A 16,652-nucleotide genomic window follows, 5' to 3' on the forward strand; every position below is an offset into this window, starting at 1 on the left:
ATGATTAATTAAGTGAATGCAACCCAAAATGATCCTTGTTACATTGTAAAGTTCAAGTCAGTTCTGGCTGTGGTACATTCTGTTCCTAGTATGATGAATGATCAAAATTTAGGTGCTCTCCTCAGCTTCCAGAGATTGCAGGCAAAGGCAATTTCAGGTTAAACTATCAACAAAAACATTGATTCTGGAAGGTGTTTGCCTTTATTAGAAATAGTTGCTCTAGATCAAATAGTAAGCCATACACTTAGGATAGCATGGACAACCCTCACGTAAGCAAGGGAGGGATTACTGCTTAAGACAAAAAAATCCCGACTCAAAAATTGAACCACAAGTTAGATTAATGAGCCTTCTACCCACATGTGGGAACGAGTAAGTGTCTTGCAACTCCTCCAATGCTGCTCTTGTATCGTGTTTCATTCCTCAGGCTGTCTGGTAGAGCTACACATTATTATTATTTTTTTAAAAAATCACTTTTAGCTGTAAGTATTTATAATAAATGGAGACAAATTACTTTACTAAAACCAACAACAAATACCACCACGTGTCAGTTCCACTGTCCAAACGAGACTGTACGTTAGATAACAGGTCATAGAGAGTTGCCTTTATGCATTAGTTTGTTTATAAGGTAATTACTAACAAGGTATTAAAACTGCCAATTACTTGAGTGACGAATAAAATTTTCCTTGCAGTAAAAGTGTGCTCCAGCAGAAGCCAGCAATTTCCTGAACTGCACGCCTCCTAAATTGCAGTGTGAAAGTGTTCACTTACAGACACAGCTTACACAGTGCTCTCTTTGTGTCAATATTGCTTCATAAAACAGAAATTCCTTACAACTGGCAGGATAATAGCCTCTGCATTATAAAGTTTAGTTGGACCTAATGGAACTGAATAAAACTCTTACACAGCCTTCAGATTAGCACTTAAACTAACTGGCAAATTATCTGATGTGGACCAAGTTACAATAAAAACACACAAACAAACAAAAAATTAGCTAATTTGTTTCAGAGATTGTTCTTCTTTTTCAGTGATGATAAGGTCACGGCATAGGGAGAAAGTAACTTCTTTTGTTCACCAAAACAGAGGTCCACATCAAAGTCCTACTCCATCTCATAATGAAAATCAAATGAGCCCCCACCATGCTTTCTTGCCTATCTGTATTTGTAGAAGCCACTCAAATGCAAAATACCTAAATGTTTCACTCCTTATTGCCCCAGCCTCCTAATCTAGTTTTCTCTTAAAAAAAAATTCAAATGCCACAGCTACCCAGCACTAAACAAATCCCAAAGTTTTATTTTAAGGTTCAACTCTAGTTAAAATGAAAGTCTACTTCAAATTCATTTTTCTTCACACTATCCTTTAAATAACACAAATTAAAAATTGCATCCACTTCCTTCTGAGTGCTGAATAAGTATCAAAACTACTCAAAAAGATATGACTGAAAATGCAAGCTTATCTAATTGTTACAACAGATCCAAAGAATATCTTCCATCTTGGCACAATCATTTGAGTTTGTTAACTCTGCAAAAAATTTCCAGTTGCTGCAACTACCGTACTCAGACAAAAGAAGCTCCACATGCTGCACCGGTTTCATTTTTCAGATCCTGAAGGGAAGATTAGAGCAATCAGGGATCCTTTTGCAACAAGTCAACCAGAGCATCAAGTTCTCACAGAAATATGCCAATGGCAAACAGATCACAATTTCTCCATGTGCAAGAAGTAACAACATGCAATTTCCTTAGAACTTTTCCTGATGCAGCTGAAGAAGCAAGATTAGTGAGGAACACAGACAAACCCACCAAAATATCTACATAAATTTGAGTATGTCTCTCGTTATTCAAATATCTACACCCTGACTTGCAGGTCATAAACAAAAAAAACCCAACAACTAACTCCCTCAAAAAAGTGTCTACGTAGATTGATTTAATTATTTTCATATAAGTCTGAGTGAACAACATCTTAAAACAGAATATCAGTTTTTCATTAGGGTATGAGAAACACTGACTTTTCCTTTCTGAATTCATGACTTTAGACACACCAGTAGGTCAAAACATTCATAAAAATCCCATCAATCATGATCTCAAGATGCATTCAATATAAACAACAGCTACAACATATCTGACATATTGACTTGTACTTTCCTTGCCTCTAGGGAAATACAAAGCAGGATAGCAATTGCCATATCCATTTTGTTAAGGATCTAGTTAACACTACTTAGATGCGGTTCTTTTGTGCTGGGGAAAAAAAAAAGTTTTTAAGATGTGAGGTACTATGATTAAATAACTCTTAAGAAAGATTGTCAATATGCAATATTTTCTATCTCAAAGAAGAATCTACATAAGCTTAAAAATGAAACTTAATTGCTCTGATCTTATAATATAGAAATTGCAACTCTAGATCTGAAGCACTGTATTTTATTTCTAAAACAACTTCAGTACAAAAAGAAATTCTCTTAGTCTTAGAACCTCTTAGTCTTCTAATCCTACACCATAATCTTGACAAGGAACGTGTGTCTGAGTCTGAAGATGGAAAAAACAGAGAAAAAACAACTGTCCAAAAAGACAGTTTTGGAGAGTTGTCTGTGCAGCCTGTTTTCCAAAATTGTGTAACTACTCTCTTGTAACACCTCTGTGATTCTGGACTATCCCTTGTCCCTCACCTAATCCCTGAAAGGCAGGATATATTAAATTTGCGTTAGAAACAAGCAAATTAAATCACGGTGAAGCCTCTTGGTCTCTAGCTTAATATTAAAGATATATAAGGAGAAAAAAGCATTTTGCTATGGCTAGATTCATCTTCCTGAGCAATGCTGAAACCATGACACTGCGACGCCAGGGTTCACAGATGTTTAGTTTGACCATCTTCTAGTTACACAGCTTTCATATTAGAACTGGCTTGGAGGCAGCCATGTCAGCACATGCAAAGCAGACGTGACCATCCATGTCCATCTAAGTACATACACAGTGGTCTCCATTATATTATACAATGGCACACGGTCTCCTTTTTCACCTTTCTGCCATGGTTGCTTCAACCTGTTCTTCCTTCCACTCACCCGTTGGTGTCATACGACTCCTGTTACATTTGTTACTTGCACATTTTTCTCAAACTCCTCCAGACTTTTGGAGCTCTCATGAGAAACAATCGTGTGAAGACAGAAAGGGGTAGAAAATTTTAGCAGAAAGAAAATGTAATTGATAGTAAAGATAAAAGATCAAGACTGTTATAAACTTAGCAAATGATGGAAGACTCTTGTTTAGTGGCTTTTTAGAATGAGGCTGGAGAACTTAACTATATACTACAAGAAATAGTGTCAGTAACTCCTATAGTAAGAAAGATAGAAAAAAGATCCTTTTTTTTTTCTCTGATTACTACACAGTTGACAAGTAAAATTAGCCACAATTTAATGAATAGTTACATCACTTATATTGCAATTGTGATGTCAAGCTTAACACTCCCCTTACAAGAACTCCCCAGTACTAATTGGACTACACACTCAGACAACCAATTACAATTAAGATCCTCCAGTTTCTGGAATCTTTGCAACTACTAGAGATGAAGAAAGAAAGGTTTCACTTGAAATATTTCTGAGATGATGATGACAGAAACAGAGCCAGGCTTACTTGGCAGTACTAGTGCTAAGTCTACAAAAGTCTGCTATCCAGTTCCCACAGAGGCTACAGGCGTTCCTTGAAACAAGCAGCTGTTCTTTCTTTTGAAGGTCTCCTTCATACCACAGTCCTAGTCTATCATTGTTTTTTCAGGTCAGATGTTTTTTGTGGTATACAGTCTTAAAGCATAAAACCATAAAACCAAAACTTGTTAAGTCTATAGCCTACTGATTCCCTCTCTAGAACTTGGAGCAAAGGTTTACCATTTCCCAAAACAAACTGGAAAAAGTAGGACAAAAACACATAGAATTAAGCTACTCTAGGATTTAGAGATCATTTAATCACTAAAAAGTAGACAGCGGCAAATCCAAACCTCCAAGCACTTGATTCTTTCAAAGCAATTATCTCTTGATTCCAGCCATAATACCAATATAAATAATTAAAATTTCCTTCCAAACTCTTCTCTTGATACTCTGGAGTGTGTTTCCCATTCCACTTTTTGGCCTTTGCAAAATAATCGTACATTACTTAGCATGTGATGGTCAACTGAATGCATAAGTTCGCCACATTAATGAAGGTAAACATCAAAAATGAAAATACAGCTATTTCAGCAGGAGCTGACAACAGAAATAATAACCCACTGCAGACTTGGTGCGCTCCATGACTGTCATTTAAAGCTAAAATCTTAAACTACTGTAGCTATGGCCTAGATTAAACACAGCATAATACCCTCATCTAGACTCCATATCTCTGCTACAACAAACTCTGGGTTTCCAGATATTTCTACCCTTTTCCAACACTCAATCTAAATTGCTGTCATAAAAATCTAGTTTCCATCTCTGCAAGTCTGACTAAGACAGGTTCCTTTTCAAATTCTTTCATTCACTTCCTCTTAGTCTCCCACACCAAATGTCAAAGACTGCAGAAACTAATTCCAGCAAGTTTTTTGCTCACAACTTCAGCCCAAGTCACACATGGTTTACCACCACTCTCATTTTTGGGACTTTCTCCAAGTTGCCTTACGCCTGAAGGCCAGTCTGGCATTCCTCTATCCTTTCTTTCAATCCTTCTTCAAAACAAACTCTTTCAGGCAGCATCCAAATCTTAATCCTTCCCATAATAAAGTGGTAACTGAAGAGATGACAAGGATGTAAAATATTTGACCAAAACTTTCTTAATATTGGGAACCACACTACAGTTTAGTATGCTGGCTTTATAAACACACAATACCACTTTCTCTGGCAAGCACAGAAGGGAAAGGCATCCACTCCTACTGAATATAAGCTTTCATTTTCAAGAGTCGTGTCTAAACTTCTTTCTTATGACTACAGTTTACTAAATACAAACCGAGACAGTGTTCTTCCGGATTCTACGCATAGCTGCCATTTCCAATCTACTGCAAGAAGACAGATTTATCATTCCTACCTCTATTCCAAATAATCTTGCAAACAATAATTATGAAAAAAAACCATGTATTTTCCAAAAGCACTTTGCAGAAGTTCTCCTAATTGAGGTACTGCCAAACTATGCAAATCATTGCTCTACTTCTACACTGGCAGCTGGGCAGATGTGTAAGATATTTTGCATATTCATTTCAACAAATTAAATTCTACTTCTCAAGATGACTACTTGAAGCATGATCTGGAATGCCCATTACCTCAAACCATACTTGAATATACATTTCCTTAAACAGAAATATCCACACAATATTAAAGTAAGATCACTTCTAAATAATACCCTACTTTTCTTCAGAAACTACATTTGTGCATAAAGTTAGATAGGTATTTAAGCTATATGCTGATTAATCAAAGTCAGGATGAGATAGCACACATTAATTAATTAACAATGAAAATCTATGAGTATAAGCTCAATTACTGCCCCTCAAAAGCAGGTGTGCTCCTCTGCTAAAAAAGATGGAAGAAAGGAGGAAGCTGTGTAAAATACAAATGAATTTACAAATCTTTAGTTCAGCATTTTACTTAGCAAAGATCTACGAGAAGCCACTTTCAACTTAAAGAGGGAGTTCATCTATTTTTAAGAGCAATATAGAAAAATCTTTTTTCAGACTACTTATTTGAATTAAGTAGCACAGACTAATCCCGTTCACCCTGGAAGCCCCATAAAAAAAAGATCCTGATATCACAAATATCATAAGCTCCACATAGTAAAGGTCTGTATCACAATGGACTAAGCTCTGTCTCCACTGCCTGAGCCTACAGCTTTACCAATCTCAGGAAACAACCACACTGTAACTGGAGCAAAGCGTGCCGTCCACAGAAAGAATTTTATTGGAAGGCTTCATGACTGAAATAATGATTAAGCAAGGTAGAAGGAAGAACCTAACACAGCAAGACACAAAGCTAAAGCTAGGCTGGTCTAATAACTTAAAAGAAAAAAAGAAAACAACAAACCCTACCAAACACCCCTCCCACCCCCGCCAAAAAAAAAAAAAAAAAAGCAGGAAAATGCCTGAAAAGTTTTTTCAGGTGCAGACTCCAGTGTGTTCTCTGAAGAGCTGGTTCTACTTGTTGCTCATCTAACCCTCTGGAGATGGTGCACAACTTTAATGTCTACTATGCTTATAAGCAAGCTCTGAAATTTTGAATTATTGTTCATAGCTTAGATAACCTTGCTGATTTATTTTCTCTTTGAAGAGGATGACTTTGCACTTTTTCAGTTTTTCAAGCAGCACTTTTAGCTTTGCTTTTCAAAAGTGTTCTTTGAACACCAAAGGCCTGAAATTAAAAATTGAGCAGTCAGAATCATTTTAGAATGGCTGATCAGAAAGCTGCATTTAAAGTTGGAACAATTCTACTTATTATGTGATCCCTGCACTCAACTAAGACTGGCATCTTCCCAGTACTTCTGGCCCATGTCATATCCTGACCAATCTTTCTGTTAATAATTTTTTTGTTCATTAGCTTTTTTAAGCATCCCGGATACAAGACTGCATATGTCTTCAAAGCCAACGCATTTAGACTCAAGACACTGCAAACTGAATGCTTTTGAAAGCCTTCAGAAAACTGATTTGTGGTTTCAGCCTAGCACTTAACAGACCAGTGTGCACACTTCAAAAAAATTGCCTCCATACTGGCAACATTGTTCATCACCTCAGAATCCAAAACCAAATGTCCTTGTTTCAACTGCCCTAAAGGGTTTCAACTAACCCTAAAGGGTTAACAGTCCTCTCAGGCGTACAACACTGTATATGCCTCTTACAAAAAAAGCCCACATTCTTAAAAAAAAAAAAAAAAAAAAAAAAAAAAAAAAAGAGAAATGAGAACATAATACAAGCAATATATTAATGTAAAACTTGAAAAATGAACATTTTATTTTCTACTCTGGCTTTACTAAAACTGAGTATTTATCTTCTTGATTAATATGAGTAGTTTTTAGAAAGTAAGCTACTACTATACTAAATATATCATAATCATAATCATCATATATCTAAATCATCCGTTCCATGTATATCAATGGTTTTAAATCAGATAATTTTTTTTAACAAGAAGTAAAATCCCTTACTATTTAAAGCACTAATGTTAGAATTTAACTATATACAGTAGAAACTTTAGCACGCGTGGCTTTTCTAGTCCCTGCTGATGAGATGATTACTACACAACATATGCCAGATGTGGGCAATAAGGAACTTTTTATTTTTTATTTTTTTTTTAATATTAACTCTAGTTCTTTTATTTTTATAAGAACAATAAAATTGAGTATCTGGCCTCCGTAGCTAAGAAGTCGTACCATCCCTCTAAAAGTCACTGACTGCTGCCTTCCATTTTCCGAAGCACTCAAGAATACAGGAATACAGTACACTTGCAATTTTAGATGGTGTCCATGATTTTTGCTTTTTTTTTTTTTGTTAATTCTGCAAATAAAAAAATCATGGCTTTATTACCTAAACTGTATATCCTTAAACAAAACCTAAGTAATGCTGCAGAACTTGTAAATCACTAAGTGCCTTTATTCCTTACATAGCACTAATCACACAAACTAGTTACTATTTTCTGAAGACTTTTAAAGTAGAATGTGTAGGAAAATGACAGTTAAAAGCCATATAAGACTTCTATAAAAGAATGATGCACTTATATTACTTATATTACAGTTTCAATCTGTTTCTTCATCTTCAGTAGCACAGCTTTCCCCTACAATGGGGAAATCACAGCCCAAAGTATCTTCAAATGTCCTTTGTAACCAACTGTGCTGAGAGGTTTCCAATTACTTGTAATTAAAACAGGTTACATTCAGAGTAATTTTTTTATTAACCCAAATATTTTCTTGAGCTTTAATGCACCCTAACAACACATGCCAGCCCCGCACTTTTGTATCACGTGTATCATGTTTATACATGCACACACAAAAATGACAACATTGCATGAAGTTTCAGCTTTGCATGAAGTCATGGCTTGAGTCTGACCTGTAGTATCAGCATTTAACAATTAAAAGTCCTGCTTGCAGAAAACAGTTATTTAAGTCATATCAGTTATGTACATCTTCCCAAAAGCGGAACCAAGATCTCTACGGTAGCAGGAGAAAGCAGCAGGTCTACTGCAATAAACTCAGATCTTGTATTTTATTTTTTTTGGTTTGTTGATTGGTTTTATATGTTTGTTTGTTCGTTTTCCAGGGAATTGTGACACACTGTGGAGAAGTTCTGTTAAGGTTTTTGAACATTAATAGCTTACAACCACGGAAGCATCATACTGATATGTACTTGATATATACTACCTTTACACAAGTACATACAATGGACACCTTAAGTCAAAAATCACTTCCACTCTTCAGAGCACGAGTGTAAGGAACCTGGATTCAAACTAGGTGCAAAACTTTACAGCGATGATAAACCTAAGAGACAAGGTTTTTATTCTCATATATCAGTATCACAGATTCTAGTTGGTTTTCAGGATCAAGAGGACAGGCCTGGTACATCTCAGATTAAGAATATCATTAGAATGGGAAACAACTTCAGAAATTTCCTGCTTCTCCTGGAAGAAATGTTCATTAGTGTCCATGTCTCTACTTGACACAAAGTGATCCACCAATCCAGAAATAATGAAAAATAACCAGATTTTTGTCCCATAAGTGCAGAATTTTCTAATACAAAACTAGTACAAGCATGTAAAGCAATTCCTACACCAATTTAACTGTTTTTTAAAAGCACTTCAGGAATGCAAATTAGGAACATTTCAGTTCCAGGGATAGACAAGTGGAGCGACATTACAGTGGATGGCATCCGTACACAACTCTATGCAGTTTTAAGTTACCAGTTATCAGATACAGTATTCTATCAAAAATCATGTTTTCTCCAGCACACGGGTGACCTGGCCGCCTGACTACAGCTATTGTTCCAGCTGGAGAGCTGGAAGTCTCTGGCAAATGTCTGGACTTTATACCTCGATAAACTACTTTCTGCCTTCTCTCCCAGAAGATAGTGAAAATGGCTGGGTGTCTAATGAGAAAGGAGAGCTGAATTGTCAGTTTCAAATAATTGACTTAAACGATCAAACATGCTGAAAGATGTTATCACACCTTCGTAAGTAACATCACTGTAAAACGAGTATGTGAAAGTACATTTGCTAGACATGAGACAAAATATATATTCATTGCATTAATAAAGCGTTATATGCACCTCCAGCCATGTAATGAGTGTACCTGCATTTGAGTCTGTATTCCTTCCTGTGGTGGAGGGATCTTTATAGGGTGCTAGGAGGGAGGTGGGGGAGCCTGCCTAATACCCTTCCCTCTCGTAGTGTTCAACTCTCTACTGGCATCCAGGAAAAACAAGTTGTTGGCATCACTGATTAATGTTACTGACAGACTTTGACCATAAGACCAGGAACATCTATTGCTCCAGGTTATGTTTTATCATGCGTAATTCAGCAGTATGAAAATATCTAAGCTAGATAAATATAAATTAGATAGCTAGAAATGAGGTAGATCCAGAAATAGAAACTACACAAACATGACAATCTACCCATGCTTGTTTATACTGCTCAAATAATTTAGACACACAGTGCCGCATGGAGACACCTGCAGTATCATTTATTCGCTGTAGACATATAATCAGTGTAATTTCCCTTGCAAAGAAAGAAAATTCTCACAGAAGAGATAAAATTCTAAGACTCCACTGATCACCTGATGATTACTTGGAAGAATTTTTTCACTTCACAGAAGAAAGTTTTAAACCAATAAAGATTTTGCCCAGAAAGGAGGCCATTCCATAGCATTCCTTGAGGACTCCTTGGAAAAAACAACTGGCTTTTCAATTGACAGCAACTAACAGACGCACAAGGAATACAATCAAATCAAGTTCCCGAAGACTAGCAACCTCTTTTCTGCCATTATTTCAAAGTCAGAACAAAGATTAAACAAGGAAACTGTGGTTTGTTATGAAAAGGTTCCACAAGTTCTTTTCATTATGAAAGTTGAAGACTGCATAAAGTCATCAGAAGTATATATGAAGAACAATAATTCTTTGAAAAGCGGATTAAAAAATTATATTCTAATTGTTCCATATGTGTTTTCTTCATGTGACTTAGATATCTGTTAACCCAGTTTGATTCAACCTCTCCAATTAGCAAACATATTTTTTCACTTCTAAAAATACCCATCAGATAAAACATGTGCAAATCTATTATATTAGTTTATTACACATATTTTTATGTCAGACAATTGCTGCATGCTTATTCTGCTTTATTTATATCTCCCATTGTAAAACCAAGACTTAACATCTTTCTCCATAAATAACTTCTAATCTGTAAGACGTTTGAAAGAGAAAACTTTGCTAAAGGATCAAGATGTTTTATTTTTGGAACAATGCAATACCACTCTAATTATCTGTTCTGTCTACATACATTCTGATAAGACAAAAAATTATTTATTTATTAACTATTACACACTGACTATTGGAAGCTAGCATAAATTACTTAACAAATTAGTTCTACCACATTAATCTCAATGAATCCTTACAGCGGTCATACAATCAATATTGAATCTCAGCTGAGCATACCTACATTCAATAATCTCACAACATCATACAGAAGTAATTGAAATTAGAATGAGAACAAGCTAGCACTCAACCAGACCAACTTTAACTGCATTGGTAGTATGACAACGTTTAGAAAAAAAAATTTTTTGGTGTCTTGTAAACATCGGTGTAAAATAAAGTACAGAGAACAGATCTACCAAAAGTTTTTTCATGTTTGACCCCATGGACAAATGAACCAAGCCAGAGATGTAAGGATACGAACAACCAAACCAGTAGTGATTGATTTTGATTTTTTCAAAGGAGAACAAAAAAATCTTTGCATAGCTGAAGAAGGATGATTTTAGGTTCATCTACACTGATCATGTTTTCAGTAGAAGGACTAGAGATGTTAGGACAAAATCCCAATTTTGTATTCATCACGGTAAGGCAGGAGGATATTAAATACTTTTATTATGTTAATACTTCCAACTTTGTGGTAAAGGGAACCTTAATAAGATTTTTTTTTTAAGAAATACATTATTTAAATTAATGAGATACTTAAACTACAGAATGCTATGCCAGTGTAAAAACAATGTCAACGCTAACGCAAAATAGTAATATATGACATGCTTAAATTCAATAGTTATTAGTCAGACACCATATGCTTTTTCTTTCGTTCTTTTCTGATCCTGATCTGCAAGAAACCACATCAGTATCAAATGTCACTTAGTTCTTATTCAAACAGAGCAGTCCAGACACAGCGGCTGCACCAGCTGACTTAGTTGACCTGGGTCTAGAGTAAAAACAAACCCCTATAAATCACCAGATGTAAGCAATTGAACAGTGATCAATTTAATTAACTGAACAGCTTTCTGAAGTTTACTGTATTGTTTTAACCCTTCAGGCTTCTTCAAGAAAGGTAACTGGCAATTTGTATTCAAGGGTAGGATTTGGCCAGAGGGCTACATATTACTAGGTTTAAACACTTTAGATTCCTACTGATAAAACCCAAGACCCACATATCAAAACATGTCCTTTTTCACCTCTCCTTAAGAGCAGGATAGCAGGACTTTTTTCAACATCTTAGAGAAATCATACCACGTGGTGGAGCGAGAGGAGAACAAATTAAATGGATTTTAGATTTCCTCTACAATCAAGTGTTCTGGTTTGGGGTCCTATATGCCTTTTACAATTTTACACCGATATTACAGATGCCACATTAAGTAACCCAATAATTTACTTCAGACAAAATGATGAACGTGGACATAACTATGTGTCACAACTACAACCACAAAGTTTTATGCTACACACAAAAATGGCCTCGAAAAGCCATTTTAAAGAGGCTGGCACAACATCCTTTAACAGACAGTTGTCCTGAAGCTGTGTGTCAAGGGGATTTCCCCACATTGACCACTGAAATTAATGGAATTCTGCCATGATTTAATGCAATTGGGATTTCAGCCAAGATGCATAACAGCGGAGTAACTCTTGTTATACAAACTTGTACAATGCAGACTTTAGAGCATTTACTAATGTTTGTTCAGTGCCTAGGACAACAGAGCTGAGGCTTCTCAGCACTACCACAACATAAATTAATTCTAATACAGCCTTTGTATCTGAGGGAAGCATAAAAACTACAGGATTAAGCTCAATTATATACATTTTAAACAACCTGCTAAATAACATGACATAATCAACTTCCTAACCACAAACCACTCTATTTCCAATTATTTTACTTTAATCTCTGTAATGCATGTATTTCCACTAACCCTGCAGAGTTAGTTCCACTAACTAGGGACAAGAATAAGCTCTACTTACAAAGACAGAAGAGTTATATTTGCAGAGACTGGTCCCAGATTTGGAATGATCTCCAGTTCATTGTTGTTCAACTTCCTATTAATATAAAAATACAGTTAACATTGAAGTAAATCAGAAGTACGCCCAATCAATTTTCTAAATTCCTGAGCAGTGTCAGAATTTGAAATTAATTCTAGTTTCATGTAATATAAAATTTCAGCATAACAAACATCTTTGCCAACCAATTTTCACTAGGTACTGGTATCCTAGTGATACAATTAGCCTATACAAATCACTTTTTTTTTATTATTTTTTTAATTAAGACAAATGAACTTACACTTCCCGAAGACTATGGAGATGATCAAAGAAATTGGCCTTGATTGAAGATAATTTGTTGTGACTTAGATCCCTGTGAGGTTACAAAAATAAACAACCTGTCAGTTCTGCCATAGACTACTGAGTAAATCAAGACAATTACAATTAGGAAAATGTTATCGTTTGTTTCCAAGTACACAAAGTTATTTGTTTTACATTAGTAAAATTAGGATACAAACTCACTTAAACGTATAAGGTACAACTAAGTGCAAATACCTTGATCACATTCTTCTATAGCGTCAAAGAATTTCCTGAACAATGTAAGGGAATTGTTCATTTGGGGTTTTGTGCGTGCATATGTCTTTATGTGTTTAAGATGGATGACAAACATTTCAACACACTGACTCATGTACATCATCTTCCCTCCCTTCACAGGGAAAGATCTGGCTAAAGCATGCAGTTGACCATGAGGAAAATTCATAAACCAAGGCTCATCGCCATCTCAATCTTGAATTGATTACTGTATCTGTATTATCTACTCTTCCTACTTGTTTCTTTAATGCAGCTCACAAATCTCAGCTACACAATGAGGACTGGACTTCAATCTCAATTCTATTTCCACACAATTCAGGGCCCGCAGAACCAAATTTAGTGGAAACCTTATGTAGTATCAGAAGAAAATACACACAAGAAAGAATGTACTTTGAATTTTAAGAAGTTTGTGTATTATTCACAGTAATATTGCACTTAAATGCACCTGAAGTAGCTTCAGCATTCAGCTTGTACGGCTTTGTACTGAAGATCCCAAAATATAATTTGATGCAGTTTACAAGAAATCTTGTTAGTGCCTTTGCAGACAAGAGTGCTTGCTGTGAAAGAAGCTAGGGTACTAAGAATGTAACACACATTCTTGACCGTTCCCAAGAAATTCATTTCCCTACAGATACTGTGCATCTTCACTGTACATCCTCCTGACAATTTGAAATCATCCTGAAATACAGTCCTAAGAAACATTTTCTGTGATCTCAGAAATACTAAAACATCACCGAAATAAGAGAATAATTACACAATAGAAGTCAGAGAAGCTGATTACAGAAACTCAAATTTGTAGAGATTAGCCCAAGCATTTCCAGCTGGCCTCATTACCAGAGATAGCTGTGTTGAAGGTCTCCCCCCTTTTTAGTCATCCACCCACCACAACCTGCAAGTTCCTACTCCTTGTCACTATCTTATCTGCACTGATACAGCTGTCTACAAAGTGCTCACTGCACACTATAACAGTTGATAACACAAGCTTCACTATTTTTAAGGAGCTCTTAATCTTATGCGAGATTTTGCAATGCAGGCCCACAAAGAATTGCATCAGTGCACTTCAGCAGCAAGCAGCTTCAGCATCTGGTTAAGGGGCGTAGAAATTTCTCACACTTAACACTTTTTCCCGTGCTAACTAAGCACTGGATCCCAAACATTCAGCAGTGTGCCCGGTTGTGATACAAGGGCTGCTCCGAAAGTAACGCCTCCTATTTTTGGCACACAACATCAGAAGCAGATGTTGGCAGTATGGCTGTAGAGGTTCAACCTTCCCACCAATATTCAGTTACATTTTGTTATCATGCAACAGATGGCAGTAGATGGGCAGTCTGATAAATGGCATCTGACATGGAAACACATATGAAGAAAAGGTGTCACTGAATTCCTCCATGTGGAAAAACTTGTACCCACTGACACTTGATGAACATTTATGGAAACCAAACAGTGGATGTGAACACAGTGAGACGGTGGGTAGTATGTTACAGCAGTGGGGACAGCAGAAGTGGGTCACCTCTGCTGGTGCAGACTTTTACAAGCATGGCGTGCAGGCTCTTGCTCATCGCTGACAAAAATGCATAACTAACGGTGGTGGCCATGCTGAAAAAGAGTGTTTTACAGTTGAAAATTTGCTCAAAATAGTATCATTGTGCTCTATCTGTCACAGTTTCCATGGAAATAAATAGGAGGCATTACTTATGGAGTGACCTATGTAAAAGCTGGAAGGGGCTTGGGAAAGATGGTGCCAAGAGTGACAAGATGGGGCTGGAAGTCAATGTCTAAGCCACCACCAAGACAGGTACTCATCAGCCATGAAAGAGTGTATTTTAAACTGAATCTTGAGGAAAGTCCAGGAGACCACACTTTTTTGGGAGAATACGATTCATCATTACACAATCACCTAATACAGACCATGTCAAGCAGAGGTCTGTGGAGAGTAGATAATGTATGACAGCCATCTACAGTCTTGAAGTGATGACCCCTAATGTTGTGTTAGAAACACCTCATAGCAAGCCAGTTTCTGTTAGGTGCCCCGCTTCATGACCAAGCCTTGAGCAACTCCACATCTTGAGAACAGGTTTATCTGCAGGAACCACTGCAGGTCCCTGGACACAACCATAATGCTGAGATCCAGTCAGGCACCTCCGCTTCTTAAACAGCACACAGAGACAGCAAAACCACGTTTTAGACTCTGCTTTTGGGTGCCTTATGCAGTATTTATTACCAGGACTGACATTTGCTCAGGAAGACTCTTCATCTACATCTTCCCAACTCCACTCCAGCTGCAACCCACAGGTAGGCCACAGTCAGCACAGAGCAGAGGCACAGACTCACAGCAGGTGGCACAGGTATTACCCACCCCAGGGCAGCAGTATGAGGTCTGGGACTGGCTTCCCTGCAGAGAGGACACCACAAAACCCCCACATGAGAAGGACTCAAGTCACTCACTTCCCAAGTTAGAAAAAGAGAAGCAATCCACACCTTTATTCCGTTGTTTTTAAAGCAGACTGAGTTAAAAAAAAAAAAAAAAAAAAAAAGCTAAAAATAATCCCAGCCATGTACGTGCATTACAAATGGCACTGATCAGGCCCAGAGCTCTGGGGTGCTGCTGTTGGATTTCCCAAACTGGTGCACTGTAGAAATATGCATGGAACAGAACTGCAGCTGTAGCAGGCGTTTTCCAGCACAAAGAAGGTGGGGGCAGGTGCTGAGGGAGGCCCCAGAGAAGAGACACACCCTCCATCACAAGCAAGTGGCCACAGAGGGATGATTTCTGGGATCCAGCTCTGGATTGGCGCATCTGATACTGTACACCTGTGTTTTCTTCCAGGTGTCTAACTCCTAAAGAGTTTCCTCTTAAAAGATGGAAAACCAATACAGTGTTAACATTTTCAAGAAGCCACAAATGTTAGTTTCATCACTATGATTTTGAGTTCTCCTGTAAATGAGGTTAACCACACTTGAGTTAGAGGATTGCATCTTTCACTGCTTGAAAGTCTAGTGCAAACATTTGTCTGGCCGTAGACTTCAGAAAAATCCATTTGTTAACATTTGAAGACACCAGCTATAAAGATTTGGGATTCTCATACTGACTTCTTAAATGAAAAAACGCGCCGTAACAAAGACGTCTGTTTTAACAGTGATGGGAATCTAACTTGTTCCCTTAAAGCAGACAGAGTAGAGACAATTTTTACCCTTCAACTTAAGTCAGTATTTGGCTTTAGTCTGTAGGGATTATAAGAACTATGCAAATAAACAGCCAAAGTTTAGTGAAGCTGTGGCGGTTAGTGCCTAATTTGTTACTGTTCTTCATTCTTTAGTAAAGACTCAGGAATTAATAATTATTTCAACAAAGAGATTTCAGCATTACTACTAAAAACCTGCATTTCTTCATTTTACCTAAAAACCCAGCAAAAGCTTTATTTAAACCATCTTTGCCTGAAGGACCTACCAGACAGTAACAGACATGAGTAGATTTGTTCTGCTGGAGTTATAACATGTTAAAAAAAAAAAATCTGGCAGAGTCCTTAAACTATAAAAATCCTGCAATTACAACCACTGCTGTGCATGATCACCACACTGGAGCCAGACACTTTCACTCATAGCTCAAGCTCACATCCATCTGGAGTCTATCAAGGCAACCGTGAGCGTAACAA

The 16,652-nt window shown here is 36.9% G+C and overlaps 1 protein-coding gene across 3 annotated transcripts in view; it reads right to left on the reverse strand.

Annotated features, from left to right (window-relative positions):
• LRIG3 (leucine rich repeats and immunoglobulin like domains 3) overlaps positions 1 to 16,652 on the reverse strand; it is a 43,726-nt gene that overhangs the window by 22,618 nt on the left and 4,456 nt on the right. For all 3 annotated transcript variants that reach the window (XM_021385036.1, XM_021385035.1, XM_021385037.1), the window contains exons 2-3: positions 12,710 to 12,781; positions 12,394 to 12,468 (exon numbers count right to left, since the gene is read on the reverse strand). In XM_021385036.1, the coding sequence (XP_021240711.1) occupies positions 12,394 to 12,468; positions 12,710 to 12,781 (147 nt within the window). The remainder of the gene's footprint in view (positions 1 to 12,393; positions 12,469 to 12,709; positions 12,782 to 16,652) is intronic.

This window comes from Numida meleagris, chromosome 1, assembly GCF_002078875.1.
Source record: "Numida meleagris isolate 19003 breed g44 Domestic line chromosome 1, NumMel1.0, whole genome shotgun sequence".
NCBI lineage: Eukaryota > Metazoa > Chordata > Aves > Galliformes > Numididae > Numida > Numida meleagris.